At 42.4% G+C, this 15000-nt stretch overlaps 1 protein-coding gene across 8 annotated transcripts in view; it reads left to right on the top strand.

The window, feature by feature from the left end:
* The window catches only part of LOC121880389 (otoferlin-like), an 83144-nt gene that overhangs the window by 29563 nt on the left and 38581 nt on the right, over nucleotides 1–15000 (top strand). For 5 of the 8 annotated variants that reach the window (XM_042387552.1, XM_042387550.1, XM_042387549.1 and 2 more), the window contains exons 6-8: nucleotides 2676–2832; nucleotides 6839–6853; nucleotides 11155–11341. In XM_042387552.1, the coding sequence (XP_042243486.1) occupies nucleotides 2676–2832; nucleotides 6839–6853; nucleotides 11155–11341 (359 nt within the window). The remainder of the gene's footprint in view (nucleotides 1–2675; nucleotides 2833–6838; nucleotides 6854–11154; nucleotides 11342–15000) is intronic. The other 3 variants (XM_042387554.1, XM_042387553.1, XM_042387551.1) reach the window with 1 other exon arrangement.

The following is a 15000-nucleotide window of genomic DNA, read 5'->3' as shown; positions in this document are numbered from 1 at the left end:
ACATCAACAACGACAACAACAACAACAATAACATCAACAATAACAACAACAACACTAACAACAATAACAACAACAACACTAACAACAACAACACTAACAACAACAACACTAACAACAACAACAACCCCACCCCCCCCCCAAACTAACATTTTTCCACCATAAATTTTGGAACATTGACATTTGACTTTTGCCGGAGACGAGTTACCTACACAGCAGGTCGTGTCCTCGGGTAAAAATAACACCTTTGTGTTTACTTCCTGGAAAGAGTTTCTTCCTGTTGTGGTGAAGGAAGGTTGTTTAGTGTAGCATCCTCGACACAAAGCTAGGTGTAGGAGGGCCCAGGTGTAGGCCAGGTGACGGGTGTAGGAGGGCACAGGTGTAGGCCAGGTGACGGGTGTAGGAGGACCCAGGTGTAGGCCAGGTGACGGGTGTGGGAGGCCAGGTGTGAGGCCAGGTGACGGTGGGAGGACCCAGGTGTAGGCCAGGTGACGGGTGTGGGAGCCCAGGTGTAGGCCAGGTGACGGGTGTGAGGACCCAGGTGAGGCCAGGTGACGGTGTAGGAGGACCCAGGTGACGGTGTGGGAGGACCCAGGTGTAGGCCAGGTGACAGGTGTGGGAGGCCCAGGTGTAGCCAGGTGACGGGTGTAGGTGTGTGTAGGCCAGGTGTAGGCAGGTGACGGTGTAGGAGGACAGGTGTAGGCCAGGTGACGGGTGTAGAGGGCCCAGGTGTAGGCCAGGTGACGGGTGTGGGAGGCACAGGTGTAAGCCAGGTGACGGTGGAGGGCCCCAGGTGTAGGCCAGGACCGGTGTGAGCCAGGTGACGGGTGTGGGAGGGCCAGGTGTAGGCCAGGTGACGGGTGTGGGGAGGACCCAGGTGTGGGCCAGGTGACGGGTGTGGGAGTGTAGGCCAGGTGACAGGCCCAGGTGTAGGCCAGGTGACAGGTGTGGGAGGACCCAGGTGTGGGCCAGGTGACGGGTAGGAGGACCCAGGTGTAGGCCAGGTGTGTGAGGAGTGGTGAATAACAAACTCCACACACACACACACACACACACACACACACACACACACACACACACACACACACACACACACACACACACACACACACACACACACACACACACACACACACACACACACACTTCCTTGTCTTTCACATTCATATGCAATTTAAAACCAAAAGAATTAGAATAATTTAGTCCCATGCTAGTAAAGTTTATAAGACTCCTCCTGGGTTCTCCCGGTCTTAGCGGCAAGTGTAGGATTTTGTCCCTTCCTTGTTAAGAAAACTCTGTTATCTCTCTCACTAAGAGTTGCTCGGAATTTCCGCCCGGGAGCAACGTGATGAAAACTTTAAGCTTCTTCTTCCCACTTGTCTTGTCATAATTAAGACGACGAAATATTACCATTGAATTTAAGTCTGTTTGTTATATATACATTTAAGATCTTGCAGGAACAGATTGTGGGTGTTCTTTGGATGACAATTTAGGATTATATGTTTTCTGTCCTTCCGTTCGTGTGTCCGTTCATCCTTAAGTGTCCGTAAGTCCGTTTTCCACCCGTCCGTGAGTCCGTTCATTCAGTAGGTACAAACACAGTAACTCAAAACAAAACAATAACGTATTTTCAGTCAAACATAATACACTAACTACAACAATGACTCATACCAGTATTTATCAACAATTCCTGTACATTATAATTATCACCCCAGAGTTATGGCCTGGCTGAGGAGTTCTTTATCTTATCGTTAGTGAATTTAATCTATCATGCACCGACCGACACTCACTCACTCACTCACCTGTATGTCAACACCGTATATGAGTAGTGAGTAGCATGACATTTACTTAGTATCTGATTATTATATTATTAGGTGTGTGTGTGTGTGTGTGTTATATTATTTCCAAAGGTTATGAATACCTAAAAATCCTTCATACGCTAAAGACATCATCAGTCAGATCAGTAGAATAGGGAAATAGATTGATTAAATGAAGCATATAACACCTGTATATATATGACACCTTGAGTGGCACTAATGACACTATACCTTGAGGGAATAAACTGTAGAATCTTTTACCTGGTGTCAAATCAGAATCAGAATCATCAACTCAAATACAGGATTTCAGTTTATAATATACAGGTACAGTGGTAATTTGTATATGGGGAGATAACTACAGTTGAAGTAGTTGTGTATCGGCTGAAATAACAATACATGTACTGTACAGGTTCATGTGTAAATTATTATAGGTATTTTGGTATATTTGTGGTGTGAGAATTATACAAATGATGTCTCAGGTTAGGTATAATACATGTTTGTGTGTATGTAATTATGTATTGTGTGTGTGTGTGTGTGTGTGTGTGTGTGTGTGTGTGTCTGTGTGTGTGTGTGTGTGTGTCAAAGAACGAGTAATGTGATGGATGGTGTAATTTTCTTTCTTTTCTTCTTTTTCCCTTCCTTCCATTCCACCCCTTTCCATCCTTTAATCCATCATCACTTGCCCCTTCCATAAACCCCATCCCTCTCCCTACCTCCCCTCCCCCCGCCCCACCTACCATTATGCCCCCTCTAACCTGCCATCTTCCACCATCCTGCAACCTTCCCATCCTCCTCTTACTCCATTCCACTTCTCCGTCTATCACCCTTTCCCATTCATCGCCCCACCCACCCCGCCCACAGAGCACCAGTTTTACCACAAGTGGGCGCTGCTGACTGACCCTGATGACATCACAGGAGGGCCCAAGGGCTACCTCAAGTGCGACATCTGTGTGGTAGGGAAGGGGGATGCCATCAAGGCGCCCCTCAGGAATGACAAGGACGAGGATGACATCGAAGGGTGAGTCGTGTGGGAGGTGTACCTGGAGGATGACTTCTTAGAATTATAAATTCACTTCGAGTGTCTTCTTCTGAGAGGGAGCGGAGGGGGACTTTTCAGGAGGTCGAACTTGGAGAACTAATTTTGAGGATTTTCCTGAAGGTTGAACTTTAGGAACTTTATTTTAAGCTTCACTCGGAGATTCTTCTTAAAGGCCATTCTTAAAGGTCCATCATGAAGATTATCCTTAAAGGTCGACCTTAAAGGAAGTTCCTATAAGAACTTCCATCTTGAAGGTCGTCCTTGAAGGCCCTCCAGCAGGATCTCCCTCAAAAAGAAAGAAAAATAATTGAAGGCCCTCCTTGGAAGTCCCTCAGAGACACTCACCGAGGAAGTTTGGTCTTAATAAGAGAAAGTTAAGATAATTATCGCTCGAGGAGATCAAACACTACAGTAAAACATCTCCGTCTAGATACAATTTCCGCCTAATTTAATTTTTTTTCCGGGATTCAGATTATCATTTTATTTTGTGTCTCATAAGTGTAATGTTCAGTATTAGAATTCAATTTTTCATCTGGTAACTTATTCCAATAAGGATTTTTTTGAGTTAATATAATTTATTCTATCACCTTAACTGGTTGATTATAGAATTCTGATACATTTTAATCAACATTATTATTTACTTATCATTAGACTTCATTGGTTTAATCACAGTATAGTTGTTGTTAAGGATTTAGCCTCAAGTTAACGTAAGTGTGTGTGATGGCTTCGGTATAATTTAACTTATTTTTGTAATATATGTGAAGCTCAGGTAGATACTTGTTAGTGGTGAAGGGTAAAGGTTCCAATAGACGTTTTATATTACCCGTATAAAATAAGTCAGTTTGGTAAGAGGTAAGAACAGTGCCATTAGGAATTGGCTCAAATGCATAAAATACTCTGGAATGATTTTAAGTTAGTGAAGAGAATTAATGTAAGACAAAAGTTTGTCCATCAGTTAATGGCAGGAATTATTTACCTTTGACTTGCTTCATTATTACAGGAATTATTTGAAGGTTCACAGGTAATTTGTTCTTCTAAAATGTCCTGTGATTATTTACCATTAGACCGGCTGTTGCGAGAAACATATAAACAAATAAACATTGTGGTTATGGTGGCCGGCTGGTTGACCCATAAACTTCTCGGACACAGGATCGATCCCCTCTCGTTGCAGAACTTAATAGCCGGTGTTATTGGCATTGTGAGATTAACTGCAAAATAGGTCACTACATGTGTCAATAGTCAGCTTTCCTCCATTCACAGTCAATCTAGTGACAGTTTAGTTGGACCGGGAAGACCAGTCATTAACTGGAGAGTGAATATCTTGTTGTGACAGAGATTAATTAAGGTAGTTTAGGTAATTAGGTCTCAGTATGACACACTCAGGTAATTTTACAATCATTCACCTGATTGTATTATAACTTAAGTAGTTATATATAATAAGCTTTACCATCGAGTATAGGGCCAATTGCAGTATAATATAGCCAACAGCTTATTATATATCCAAAGAAGTGTAATAAGTCACAGTGGATGCATTTGTTGTCTAAAGAAGTCAATGTTAAGCTAAGCCTGGTGGAGTTAGGTGAGGTGAACACTTAGCCAAGGATGCAACACAGTCTGTGCCAAATATGGAAGAGGACTACAGTTAGTGTTCCATCCTTCATTACCCAAAAAAAAACTGTGTTGAACATCATTAGGTTTGAAGTATTTAGTAGTAGATAGTGTTACAAGTACTGCAATCCAAGGTTTGGCTTTATTAGCATATCGTAAGTGCATAGAGATAGACCATTGGACGTTTCATCAGTGCTGCAGTATAGAAAGCTACATTTTATTTTTCTTCCTATGATTTTCTAGTTTATAAGTGATACAAGACATAATTTTCATATAGAGTGTTATAGGACGCATTATTTCTTATATAGAACACATCAGGACATGATAGTATCTGCTTTTGCACTGATTATATTGCTAGTAAGATTGCAAGAGCTTCTACACTCCTTAATGAGAAGCTGTGGTGACGTTTGTTTAGCACATGTGAATTGTTTATTACAGTCTCACCAATACACTAGTCGCTGTGCTACACTTGCGTCCACCGAGCTAGCCAGTGAACCTTCAGGGTTGTTATGCAGGTGGTCGCCAGGACAGAGAACACCCAAATATTTTTTTATTTTATCATTTAATTAATAAGAGATGAAGTAAGAGAAAGATAATTAAGAGTATAATAAGATGAATCAGTGTGTAAATAAACAATAGTATCAGTTTTTTGTTTATTTACAAACTATAGGATACATAAACAAAAGATCAATTACTGAAGGAGATACATAGCATTACAAAACTAATACACTGAGATACAAAACTATCAAATAATAAAAACTTAGAGACTAATTATCTCAAAACTAATATAGCTTAATTCAGATTAAAGCTCTCAGAATACAGAGAATCTACCACGGTCAAAAATATTACAGTGCCTTACAGAAATATCAATCATCTTTACTGAGACTATTACAATAATGTTAATATCATTCTTGGAAACAAAATCAATCAAATAGTTCTCCCAAAGTTTGCTGTTTGTTCTGATGACAAATTATATCTAACGTTACATTACAAACACCTTACTTAATTTTCATTAATTATTTATTTCGTATTTAGATAACATGAACACACGAGGTAGTGAATGATTATACACTTGTCCTTCCAATGTGAAAATAATTGCCAAAAGAGATGAACAAATTGGAGAAAAAAATTATCAGAATTACTGATTTTTTTCTTCCTTATTTGGTTTCTCTTGATATTGGCAGCGAGGTGTAGTAGGCCCTAATTAGTGATCAGGTGAGAATAGGTGTACAGTCAACTACTAAAGTCCATTCACCTCTCCTCCTGAACCTCGACCAACGAATCCGAAGCATGTATAGACAGAATAATGTATCAGTCTACTGCTTCGGGCTCACGAGTCTGAATCTCGGGGTTCGTGGGTTCAGGGAAAGTGGCGAACTGACTTTAATATATTAGTTGACTGTACAAAAAATACACTGGTGTACACATGTCTCTAAATATCTGAGTGAGTGGCAGTAAGTATAGGTGTTGACAGTCTGGGAGTGTACAGGTGTTGACAGTCTGGGAGTGTACAGGTACAGGTGATAAGAGTGTGGCAGTGTACAGGTACAGGTGATAAGAGTGTGGCAGTGTACAGGTACAGGTGATAAGAGTGTGGCAGTGTACAGGTGATAAGAGTGTGGCGGTGTACAGGTGATAAGAGTGTGGCAGTATACAGGTGATAAGAGTGTGGCAGTGTACAGGTGATAAGAGTGTGGCAGTGTACAGGTACAGGTGATAAGAGTGTAGCAGTGTACAGGTACAGGTGATAAGAGTGTGGCAGTGTACAGGTGATAAGAGTGGCAGTGTACAGGTGATAAGAGTGTGGCAGTGTACAGGTGATAAGAGTGTGCAGTGTACAGGTACAGGTGGTGTATAGAGTGTAGCAGTGTACAGGTACAGGTGATAAGAGTGTGGCAGTGTGACAGTGTGGTGATAAGAGTGTGGCAGTGTACAGGTACAGGTGATAAGAGTGTGGCAGTGATACAGGTGTACAGGTGATAAGAGTGTGGCAGTGTACAGACAGGTGATAAGAGTGTAGCAGTGTACAGGTGATAAGAGTGTGGCAGTGTACAGGTACAGGTGATAAGAGTGTGGCAGTGTACAGCTGACAATGTACAGGTACAGGTGATAAGAGTGTAGCAGTGTACAGGTACAGGTGATAAGAGTGTGGCAGTGTACAGGTACAGGTGATAAGAGTGTAGCAGTGTACAGGTACAGGTGATAAGAGTGTGGCAGTGTACAGGTACAGGTGATAAGAGTGTGGCAGTGTACAGCTGACAGTGTACAGATACAGGTACACATGTGCACGTCGCCGTCCTTAGCTAAGGCAACCATTATTTACATTCAGCATTACAAAATCGGTCACTTTTTTCTTTGTCTTTTTTTACCACTGCAGCGCTGATCCAGAGGGGTAGGTGTGTGTGTGTGTGTGTGTGTGTGTCTGTGTGTGTGTGAGGGGGGTGATGGTGGCGCCCCCTACTGGTACTGGAACCCTCTACCGGGCTGTCTGTACCGGGAACTAGAGTGAGAACTTAAACTGGGCCACCTATATTGGAGGTTATCTGTACTAGGACCTTGTCGTGGTCTACCTTTACCGGGCTGCCTGTACCGAGAGAGTGTACTAAGAAATCTGTTACAGTAGTGTGTGTGATGAGCAACCTGTATTGGGAATGGGCAGCCTGTACCAGATGCCTGCAATAAATTCCTTCGTGAGTTTGTAAAGAGTTGCAGTCTACCGGGAGTCTGTACTAGGCAGCCTGTATATGACAAGACTGTACCGAGAATCAACGGCCTGTACTGGGTAGCCTATATTGGGTGGCCTTTACTGGTTGACATTTACTTAAAGACCTGTAGTGGATGGCCTGTATCAACAATCCTGTACTGGGTAATATGTACCCCACGACCTTTACTGGGGAACTGTACTGGGTAGCCTGTACTTGTTGGTTCAGCGTGGGCGGCTCAGTGGTAGATAGCTTAATATTGGCGGCCTAGTGGTGGGCGGCTCAGTGGTAGATTAACTCAGTGTGGGCGGCTTGCTGGAGGGGCGACTCAGTGATAGATATGGGTGGTTCAATAGGGGCGGCCTGCTGGTTGGGTGGCTCGATATAGTCAGCCTGGGTGGCTTAATATAGGCGGCCTGGTGGTTGGGTGGCTTGATACGGTCGACCTGGGTGGTTTAATATGGGCGGGCGGCCTGATGGTAGACGGCCGAGTATGGGTGGCCTGGTGATGGGTGGTCCAGTCAACAGTGGGTGGCGCGAGTGCATGTGGTCACCCCTCACGTCTAGTGTTCGCCTATGCATGTGTGTCTGACATCTCACAGCGTGGTTCGTACTCCCTCTTGCTTCACACAAAACGTTCTTGGTTCACACAAACGTTTCCTAAGGCTTTCAAACTCGTTCCCTGTTCTATTAACACTTTCAAACTCGTTCCTTGTTTTATTGAGACTTAATAAATATCCCTGTACTATATATTGTTACATACAAAGTGCTTGCTTGTACATAAAAACGATTCCAGGATCATTCTTATTCCATCAAGTATTTTTAGTCATAAAGGCGAGTCATTTACTGTTCTGGTTCATATGAGTGTTCCCATCAGCACCGTGTGCCATTAGAGTCAGGTTTGGTGGGCTAGTATCCAAGCAACCAAACATGTCGATTGCCCAGTGACTGTATGTTCTAAAGAGCTATAATGACAATGTAATTACTCTCAGTGATAATATGAAATTCAATATTCTTAATGATATTAGTTACAATTCGTTATCAAATCTGGGAATATCATCGTTTTTCTTGTTTTTTTTGGAATAATCTCATGTCTGGCAGCACCACGAGAAGAATTGCCGAGTCTTATGAAGATTAGGAACCCTTTCTTATTTCACCCGATGATTAAACACCCTAATGCTAACCTAACCTAACCTAACCTAACCTAACCTAACCTAACCTGACTCCTCATTTAGCTAATGGTGTTTAATCATCAGTTGATATATCTAGGATCCCTAATCTTCATGAGGTCCGAAAACTCCTTCCCAAAAAGTGTTCACAGTCCGTCTGTTTTGTTATTCAAGCAAGTCGTTCACGCTTAATCTGTCCATTAGCTACATACGGTTAAGGTTAAAGCCAGTTTGAGCTCGTGTGAGAAGCCCCGACGCTGTGAGAGTCAGACCCAGCCTCTGGTCCTCCTCACACTAAGAGCTGAAGGGAAGTTTATCTACTCTCGCTTACTCTTGTCTATGTGGTGGAGTGAATTGTGACCTTGACTATGACCTGGTGAGCACTACCTGGTTTTAGTGGTTTGTGGGGAGTGATTATTTGACTTAGTGATTAACCTGTGACATGGTGAGTTACCTGTGACCTGACCTTTGACTTGGAAATTGAGCTGTGACCGGGTGATTGATCCTTGACTTGGTGACTTACCTGTCACATACCTGGTGATTGACTTGCGACCTGGTGATTGACCTATGACATGACCTCTTCCCAACACAAATCTATCATTGAGGGAATGAATGACCTAGTAACCTGGCGACCAACATCCATCTGGTAACCACACCCTGTACAGACTTGTAAGAAGAAGTGACCTTTGACCTGCAGTGACCCGGTAAGAAGTTCTTGCCCCACAAAGTGCATGATGATGACCACCACTCACAACCACAGTCTCTCCTCAACTCAGGCACACAGAGGCTCGTAAGATAATAATCAACAAATTAGCACATTTAATATAACTTTTTATTCTCTAGTTCTCTTTGCATATTTTAGAATAGCTCATTCCTATAATATTTTTTCTAGTAGCTCCATGCATACATATACTATGATTTTTTTTTTTATAATTTTTCCCCCCGAGGTATTAATGAGAGGTAGAATTTGTATACATGCTACATCTTGCATATTTTCTTGTGTATAAATTTGGGTCTTAGTTATCTCCAAGTGAATTTACCTCAGGTTTTTTTTTATAGTTCCAATTTGTATTTTTTTTAGCCTTCTTGAGTACAGTGAATTAAATCTATTGAGATATCTTAACCCCATAAGGACAATGGCTTTAACCCCTTGAGTACGATTACTTTAATCCCTTGAGTACAGTGATTTAGTCCAATAAGATATCTTAAACCCCTGGAAGATGCTGAATTAACACCTTGAGTACGAGTCTTAACTCTGAATACAATAATTTGTTCCGCGAGTACGGTAATATTGTACTCAGAAGGGTTCAACTCGGCGTACTCAAGGGGTTTCATTCATCACCTCTCCTATTCATTTATTTTATATTTTTAAATAATCCCCAAATAGTCGTAGGAATATTTTTTCGGGGGATTTGACAGAAATAAATATAAAATTAACTACTGCCTGATCCTATACTCTCCTACCCCCCAAAATAGTCCTTCTCTGCCCATTATGTTCATGTACTTCTCTCTCCCTTGTTATAAACTGACGCTTTAACTAAGAGGTGTAGCATGTGGCTAATCTGGCAGCTCTACCTTAAATAATGTTGTGGTGAATATTGTGCGACTTAAATGTGTGGTTCCTCTTCCCTTTTTAGGCACGAAACGCCCTTCCACACCCATCACCTCCTCCTTGACCCTTACTTGCTCACACTTGACCTCTCTCTCTCCTCTGTATAAACAAACTTGTGTCCCAATGGTCGAGTTTTTTATGTCCTTCTAGCATTTGTACTTGACCTCTGGCCTCGCCCACAAACGCACGCAATTGGAGGAGCTTGCTTGAAATTTGAATGCAAGCCACGCCCTCAACCGTAGCTATGAGCTGGTTATTGTTGTTTATTGTCATTAATTCCGTTTAGCTCCTCCCCTATTGGCCTTTATGTCAACTACGTCACACTTGTGGGCGGAGTTAAGAGATCTATTTGTAAAAATATTGACTCGATTGTTCTTGCATCTTCCTTCAACCACAAACTTTAAAGATATATATATTCTATTCATACAGTGCAACTTTACCTTACTTTTGCAATAACTCAAAGTAGTTTTTTTTAGCTTTATTAGATCTCTTGCACAAATATTTCACTTAACCCTTTCCACAATTTACTCTTAGATATAATATATATATATATAAATAATATACCTTTTTGAATTCAAGTTATTATGTTAAATATAATAATAAGATTAAATTATAAGCCGTCAGAATCTTTGTAAATAAAAAAGCTAAAGTAATGTGTCGTAATAGTCTCCCCTGACAACTAATGAATTTGGGAAAAATAAAAGCAATTAATTTTTCTCTCAATCGATAATTTAACTTTTTTTTTAGAATTTTGTCCTTCCTATACCTGCCCACACATACCCAAACCTACCCACACCTGCCCACACCTATCCACACTTGCCCAAACCTGACCCCAGTCCAGAACAGTTCAAATCTGTCTATGCCCTTCCAAACTTAACCCCACACCTGTACTGTACACACCGATATACACCTGCTTACACCTGCATACATAATGAGATAATAAAATTATCTTAATCTGCTAGTCGAAACATTTACACACACACACACACACACACACACACACACACACACACACATACACACACACACACACACCCCTGTGCCTTCTCTCCTTCATCACCCTACTCCTGCTTCTCCCCTTTCTCTTACCTCTCCCCTAACCACCACCATACCTCCCCACCAACAACATCTCATCTCCCCAACCTAATGAATCTCCCCCATAAACTATCTATCTCCCCACCCGAGCTAAAAACCTCTGCTGCCTCGCCAGGAATTTGCTCCTTCCTGACGGAGTACCTGCAGAGCGTCAGAGGGCCAAGTTCATCGTGAGGGTGTACCGAGCTGACGGCCTCCCGAAGATCAACTCCTCCCTCATGGCCAACGTGAAGAAGGCCTTTACGGGGGACTCCAGAGACTATGTTGATCCTTACGTCCAGGTCTCTTTCGCCGGGTTGTCGGTAAGTGTGTGTGTGTGTGTGTGTGTGTGTGTGTGTGTGTAACTTTTGCTTCCTTGTAATAGTGTAACACAGTAATGGGGAGAACAAATTATCTCTACCTTTATCATCTGTGTAACTGCTAGGTGACTGTTACCATTGTATAACAACTACTCGTGAAGCTGTCATATATGTAACAACCTTCTTGGGTTGTCTCCACTTGTAACAGCCACTTGTGAAGCTGTTACCTTATATTCTAGATGATCTAAAATATAGATAAATGTTTGTTGGATTTTCTGTAGCGAAATCCAATATGTTCCTTTTCTTCATTTATTGTAAAAGGTTTCTATTTACACTTTCAAAAAGGATAACACCGTAACTATCTCAATTGAGCTATGGTTGTTAGAAACATAAACGGTAAGCTTATCTGTGAAGCTTGGTTATCAAACGTCTGTTTCTCGTGAGGTTGTAGTGAAGACTGAGTGATCACGGGAGCAAATAGCCGGCTTCTTATAGCTGAACTAAGGTCTAAATAGAGACGCTCCCTCCAGTGGCAAGTTACCGATCACGTGTTCAATGAATGGACCACATGATCACTGCAGGACATCTCACTGCTCATGGAAAGTTACCGTGGGTGATGGAGTTATATAAGACTAATGTAATTAACCCACTTTTATATAATACTACTGTCAACAATGAGACAGGGGCTAATACATGTGTGTATGTGGTTGGGGGGGTTATTGGTTGTATCTAAGTGTGGTTGAAAGGGGTTTTGTGGTATGCAAATGGTGTGCGTTTGTATGTATGTGTGTGGCGGTTTTTTTATTGATACGCTTATTGAGATACAAAAAAAAAATACATTTCAAAGGAATGAAGTGACATAAGTCATCCCCACCCCAGTCCAGGAATGTCCCTCTCAAGACTCACATAGATCCCTTATACAGATGTGTCTCATATATGTGTAGTGGTGATAGTAAATAGTGGTCGTGAAAGTAATAGTGATGGATGGCTGTGTGGTGGTGGTGGTTGGAGGAGGTCTTGTGGTGCGTGAGTGACGAGTGTGCATGGTGGTGGTGGTGGTGGTGGTGGTCTTGTGGTGCGTGAGTGACGAGTGTGCATGGTGGTGGTAGTGCAGTATATCAATGTTGGTGGTCAGTGATGTCTCGTTTTGCCGTCCACAGTATAAAATTATTGGGCTCTATTGATGGTATTAATATTGAGGATATAATGTTATCCTCTCTCTCTCTCTCTCTCTCTCTCTCTCTCTCTCTCTCTCTCTCTCTCTCTCTCTCTCTCTCATACACTCACCAAACCCATATCAACCCTTAAATCAATACCCAGTTATTATTGGAAGGAAAAATTTATCACACAGGCTTAAAATCCGGGAACTAATTCTTACTTTTTATAGTATTTATGTTTGGCCCTGACAGCTCCAATATAACCAGGTGACGTTACTACTGGGCCTGTAAAAAACTACCTACCTACCTCCCTCCTACTGCCTCATTCTACATGCACTGGCGTAGTTAATGTGTAGCAGGGGGGGAGGGGGGGAAATTTGGTCATTGAATGTGTTATTGTTATTGGTTATTGTTGTTGGTTGGTGTTTTTGTTGTTATTGTTTGGGTTATTTGGTTATTACTCATATTGTTATTATTGTGGGTTATTGTTATAGTTTTTGTTATTGTTGTTTTTATTGCTGTTATTGTTATCATCATCATCATCTTCATCATTATCTCTCTCTCTCTCTCTCTCTCTCTCTCTCTCTCTCTCATACACACAAATGCTTCAGGCTTTATGACATAACCAATGAGAGAAAGAGATAGATAGACAAATAGATAAAGGGAGAGAAAAGAGAGATAGATGGAGATAGAATTGAAGACAAATAGATAAGGAGACAGAATGTGAGATGGAGATAGAAATAAGGACAGACAGAGTGAGAGAACAAGAGATAGGAAGAGAACGAGAGAAAGACAGAGTGAGAGAACAAGAGAAAGATAGCGAATAACAAGGGAAAGAAAGAGCGAACAAGAGAGAGAGAGAGAGAGTCCCCTCCTACTCAGAGGTGCCACAGTCTCCCATAACTGGTACATTATTGTCAATTTATACCCTCGTATCCTACCACAGAACGTCAGGTGTTATAAGGATATCTGAATATCCGTACTGCCACTGTGTTGTTATCCTGTGAGCCTTACCAGGGACGACATCAGTTTCCACAAGGATCTCTGGATAGTCGAACAGAGGATGTGTGTGTTATTGTCAGTCAGGAACCCTATATCATAACACAAGGACATCAGTTTCCATAAGGACCTCTGGGATATCCTAATGGAGGAGGTGGAGGAGGAGGATGTGTTGTGTTTGCATCTTATCTTGATAGAGGGTCAACACCCGGCACTTATCTGGCTGAAGGTGTCTCGTTGACTCAGGTGTGTGAGGGACTCCTGCCTGGTGATATGTATTCATTAATTCAAGTGTGAACGAGTGCCAAAGGCGCCAATGTTATTCATAGGGTGTATGATGATAATAATAATAATAATAATAATAATAATAATAATAATAATAAACGGTGTATTAATAGAGTTGCAGCCGGTGGCTGAAAATATACAAACTTACATTTGATTTAAACACAATAATATACGATCAATACATTTACAGGGCTGTACATTACATAAATCAGGAGCTGTTTATTATTTTGACAATAGATGGGATGGTGCTGTTCTTATATATATATCGGTGCGGGCTCTTATGGGCTGAATTTTGTTGTAGTGGCGGCCTGCGCGAGGTGGGTGGGGGACTGCCGGTGGCAGGAGGTGGCGGTGACGAGGATGGTGCAGTAGTCCACTACCAAACCCCGCTAGTGGGTGTTGGTGGAGGTCTCTGAGGGATGGCATTTCCAGGGTGTAGAGAGCGTTGTTGTAGGCAGAGTAGTCTGCGCCGAGCATGATTCTGCAGGCCCTTTTCTGTACCTTCTCTAGCTCACGTTGTTGGGTAGAGTTAAGAGAAGACGACCAGGCTGGTGACGCATACGTTAATTTTGGGAATATAAATGCATTGCAGATAGTCCTCAGCTCTGGCGTGGGTGCCCCAAGTAACCTGAGTCGTCGCAACATGTAGAGTCGGTACGAGGCTGCCTTGATCGTGTTGTTTACATGGGCCTTCCAGTCCAATTTGTGGTCTATGGTAACACCCAGGAGTTTGGCAGACTGCACTAACTGGAGAGGATGGGCACCCACTGTGACTGCTGGAGCTTACACTGGAGTGGTGGCGGTGTTGTGATTGATGGTGACCTTGTTCTCTGTAGTCCATGCCTGTAGCCTGTCCAGGGTGCCTTGTAGCGATGAGTAGTCCGGTGAGGTGTTGTCCACTGTAACCCCCAGTGCAGTCATCCACGTACTTCCACCTGTGAAGAGTGTCCGATAGAGCGTCGTTGATCAGGATTAGGAAGCACAGTGGTCCCATCTTGGTCCCCTGGGGAACACGGCAGGTGAGGTGTTGGAATGTGGAGACAGAACCCTGGTACCTCACTGCCTGACGACTCTCACTCAGGAAATCACTGAGCCATGAGACCAGGTTGATGGGCAGCCTTATTGCAATGACCTTGTTGATAACATTGCACTGATCAACAAGGTCAAAAGCCTTCCTGAAATCAACAAGGGCAACGGCCAGTGATGCCTTACGTTTCTCCA

The sequence above is a fragment of the Homarus americanus genome, unplaced genomic scaffold (genome assembly GCF_018991925.1).
Source record: "Homarus americanus isolate GMGI-L3 unplaced genomic scaffold, GMGI_Hamer_2.0 scaffold50165, whole genome shotgun sequence".
In the NCBI taxonomy this organism is placed as follows: domain Eukaryota; kingdom Metazoa; phylum Arthropoda; class Malacostraca; order Decapoda; family Nephropidae; genus Homarus; species Homarus americanus.
This window is presented reverse-complemented; position numbering and strand designations above follow the sequence as displayed.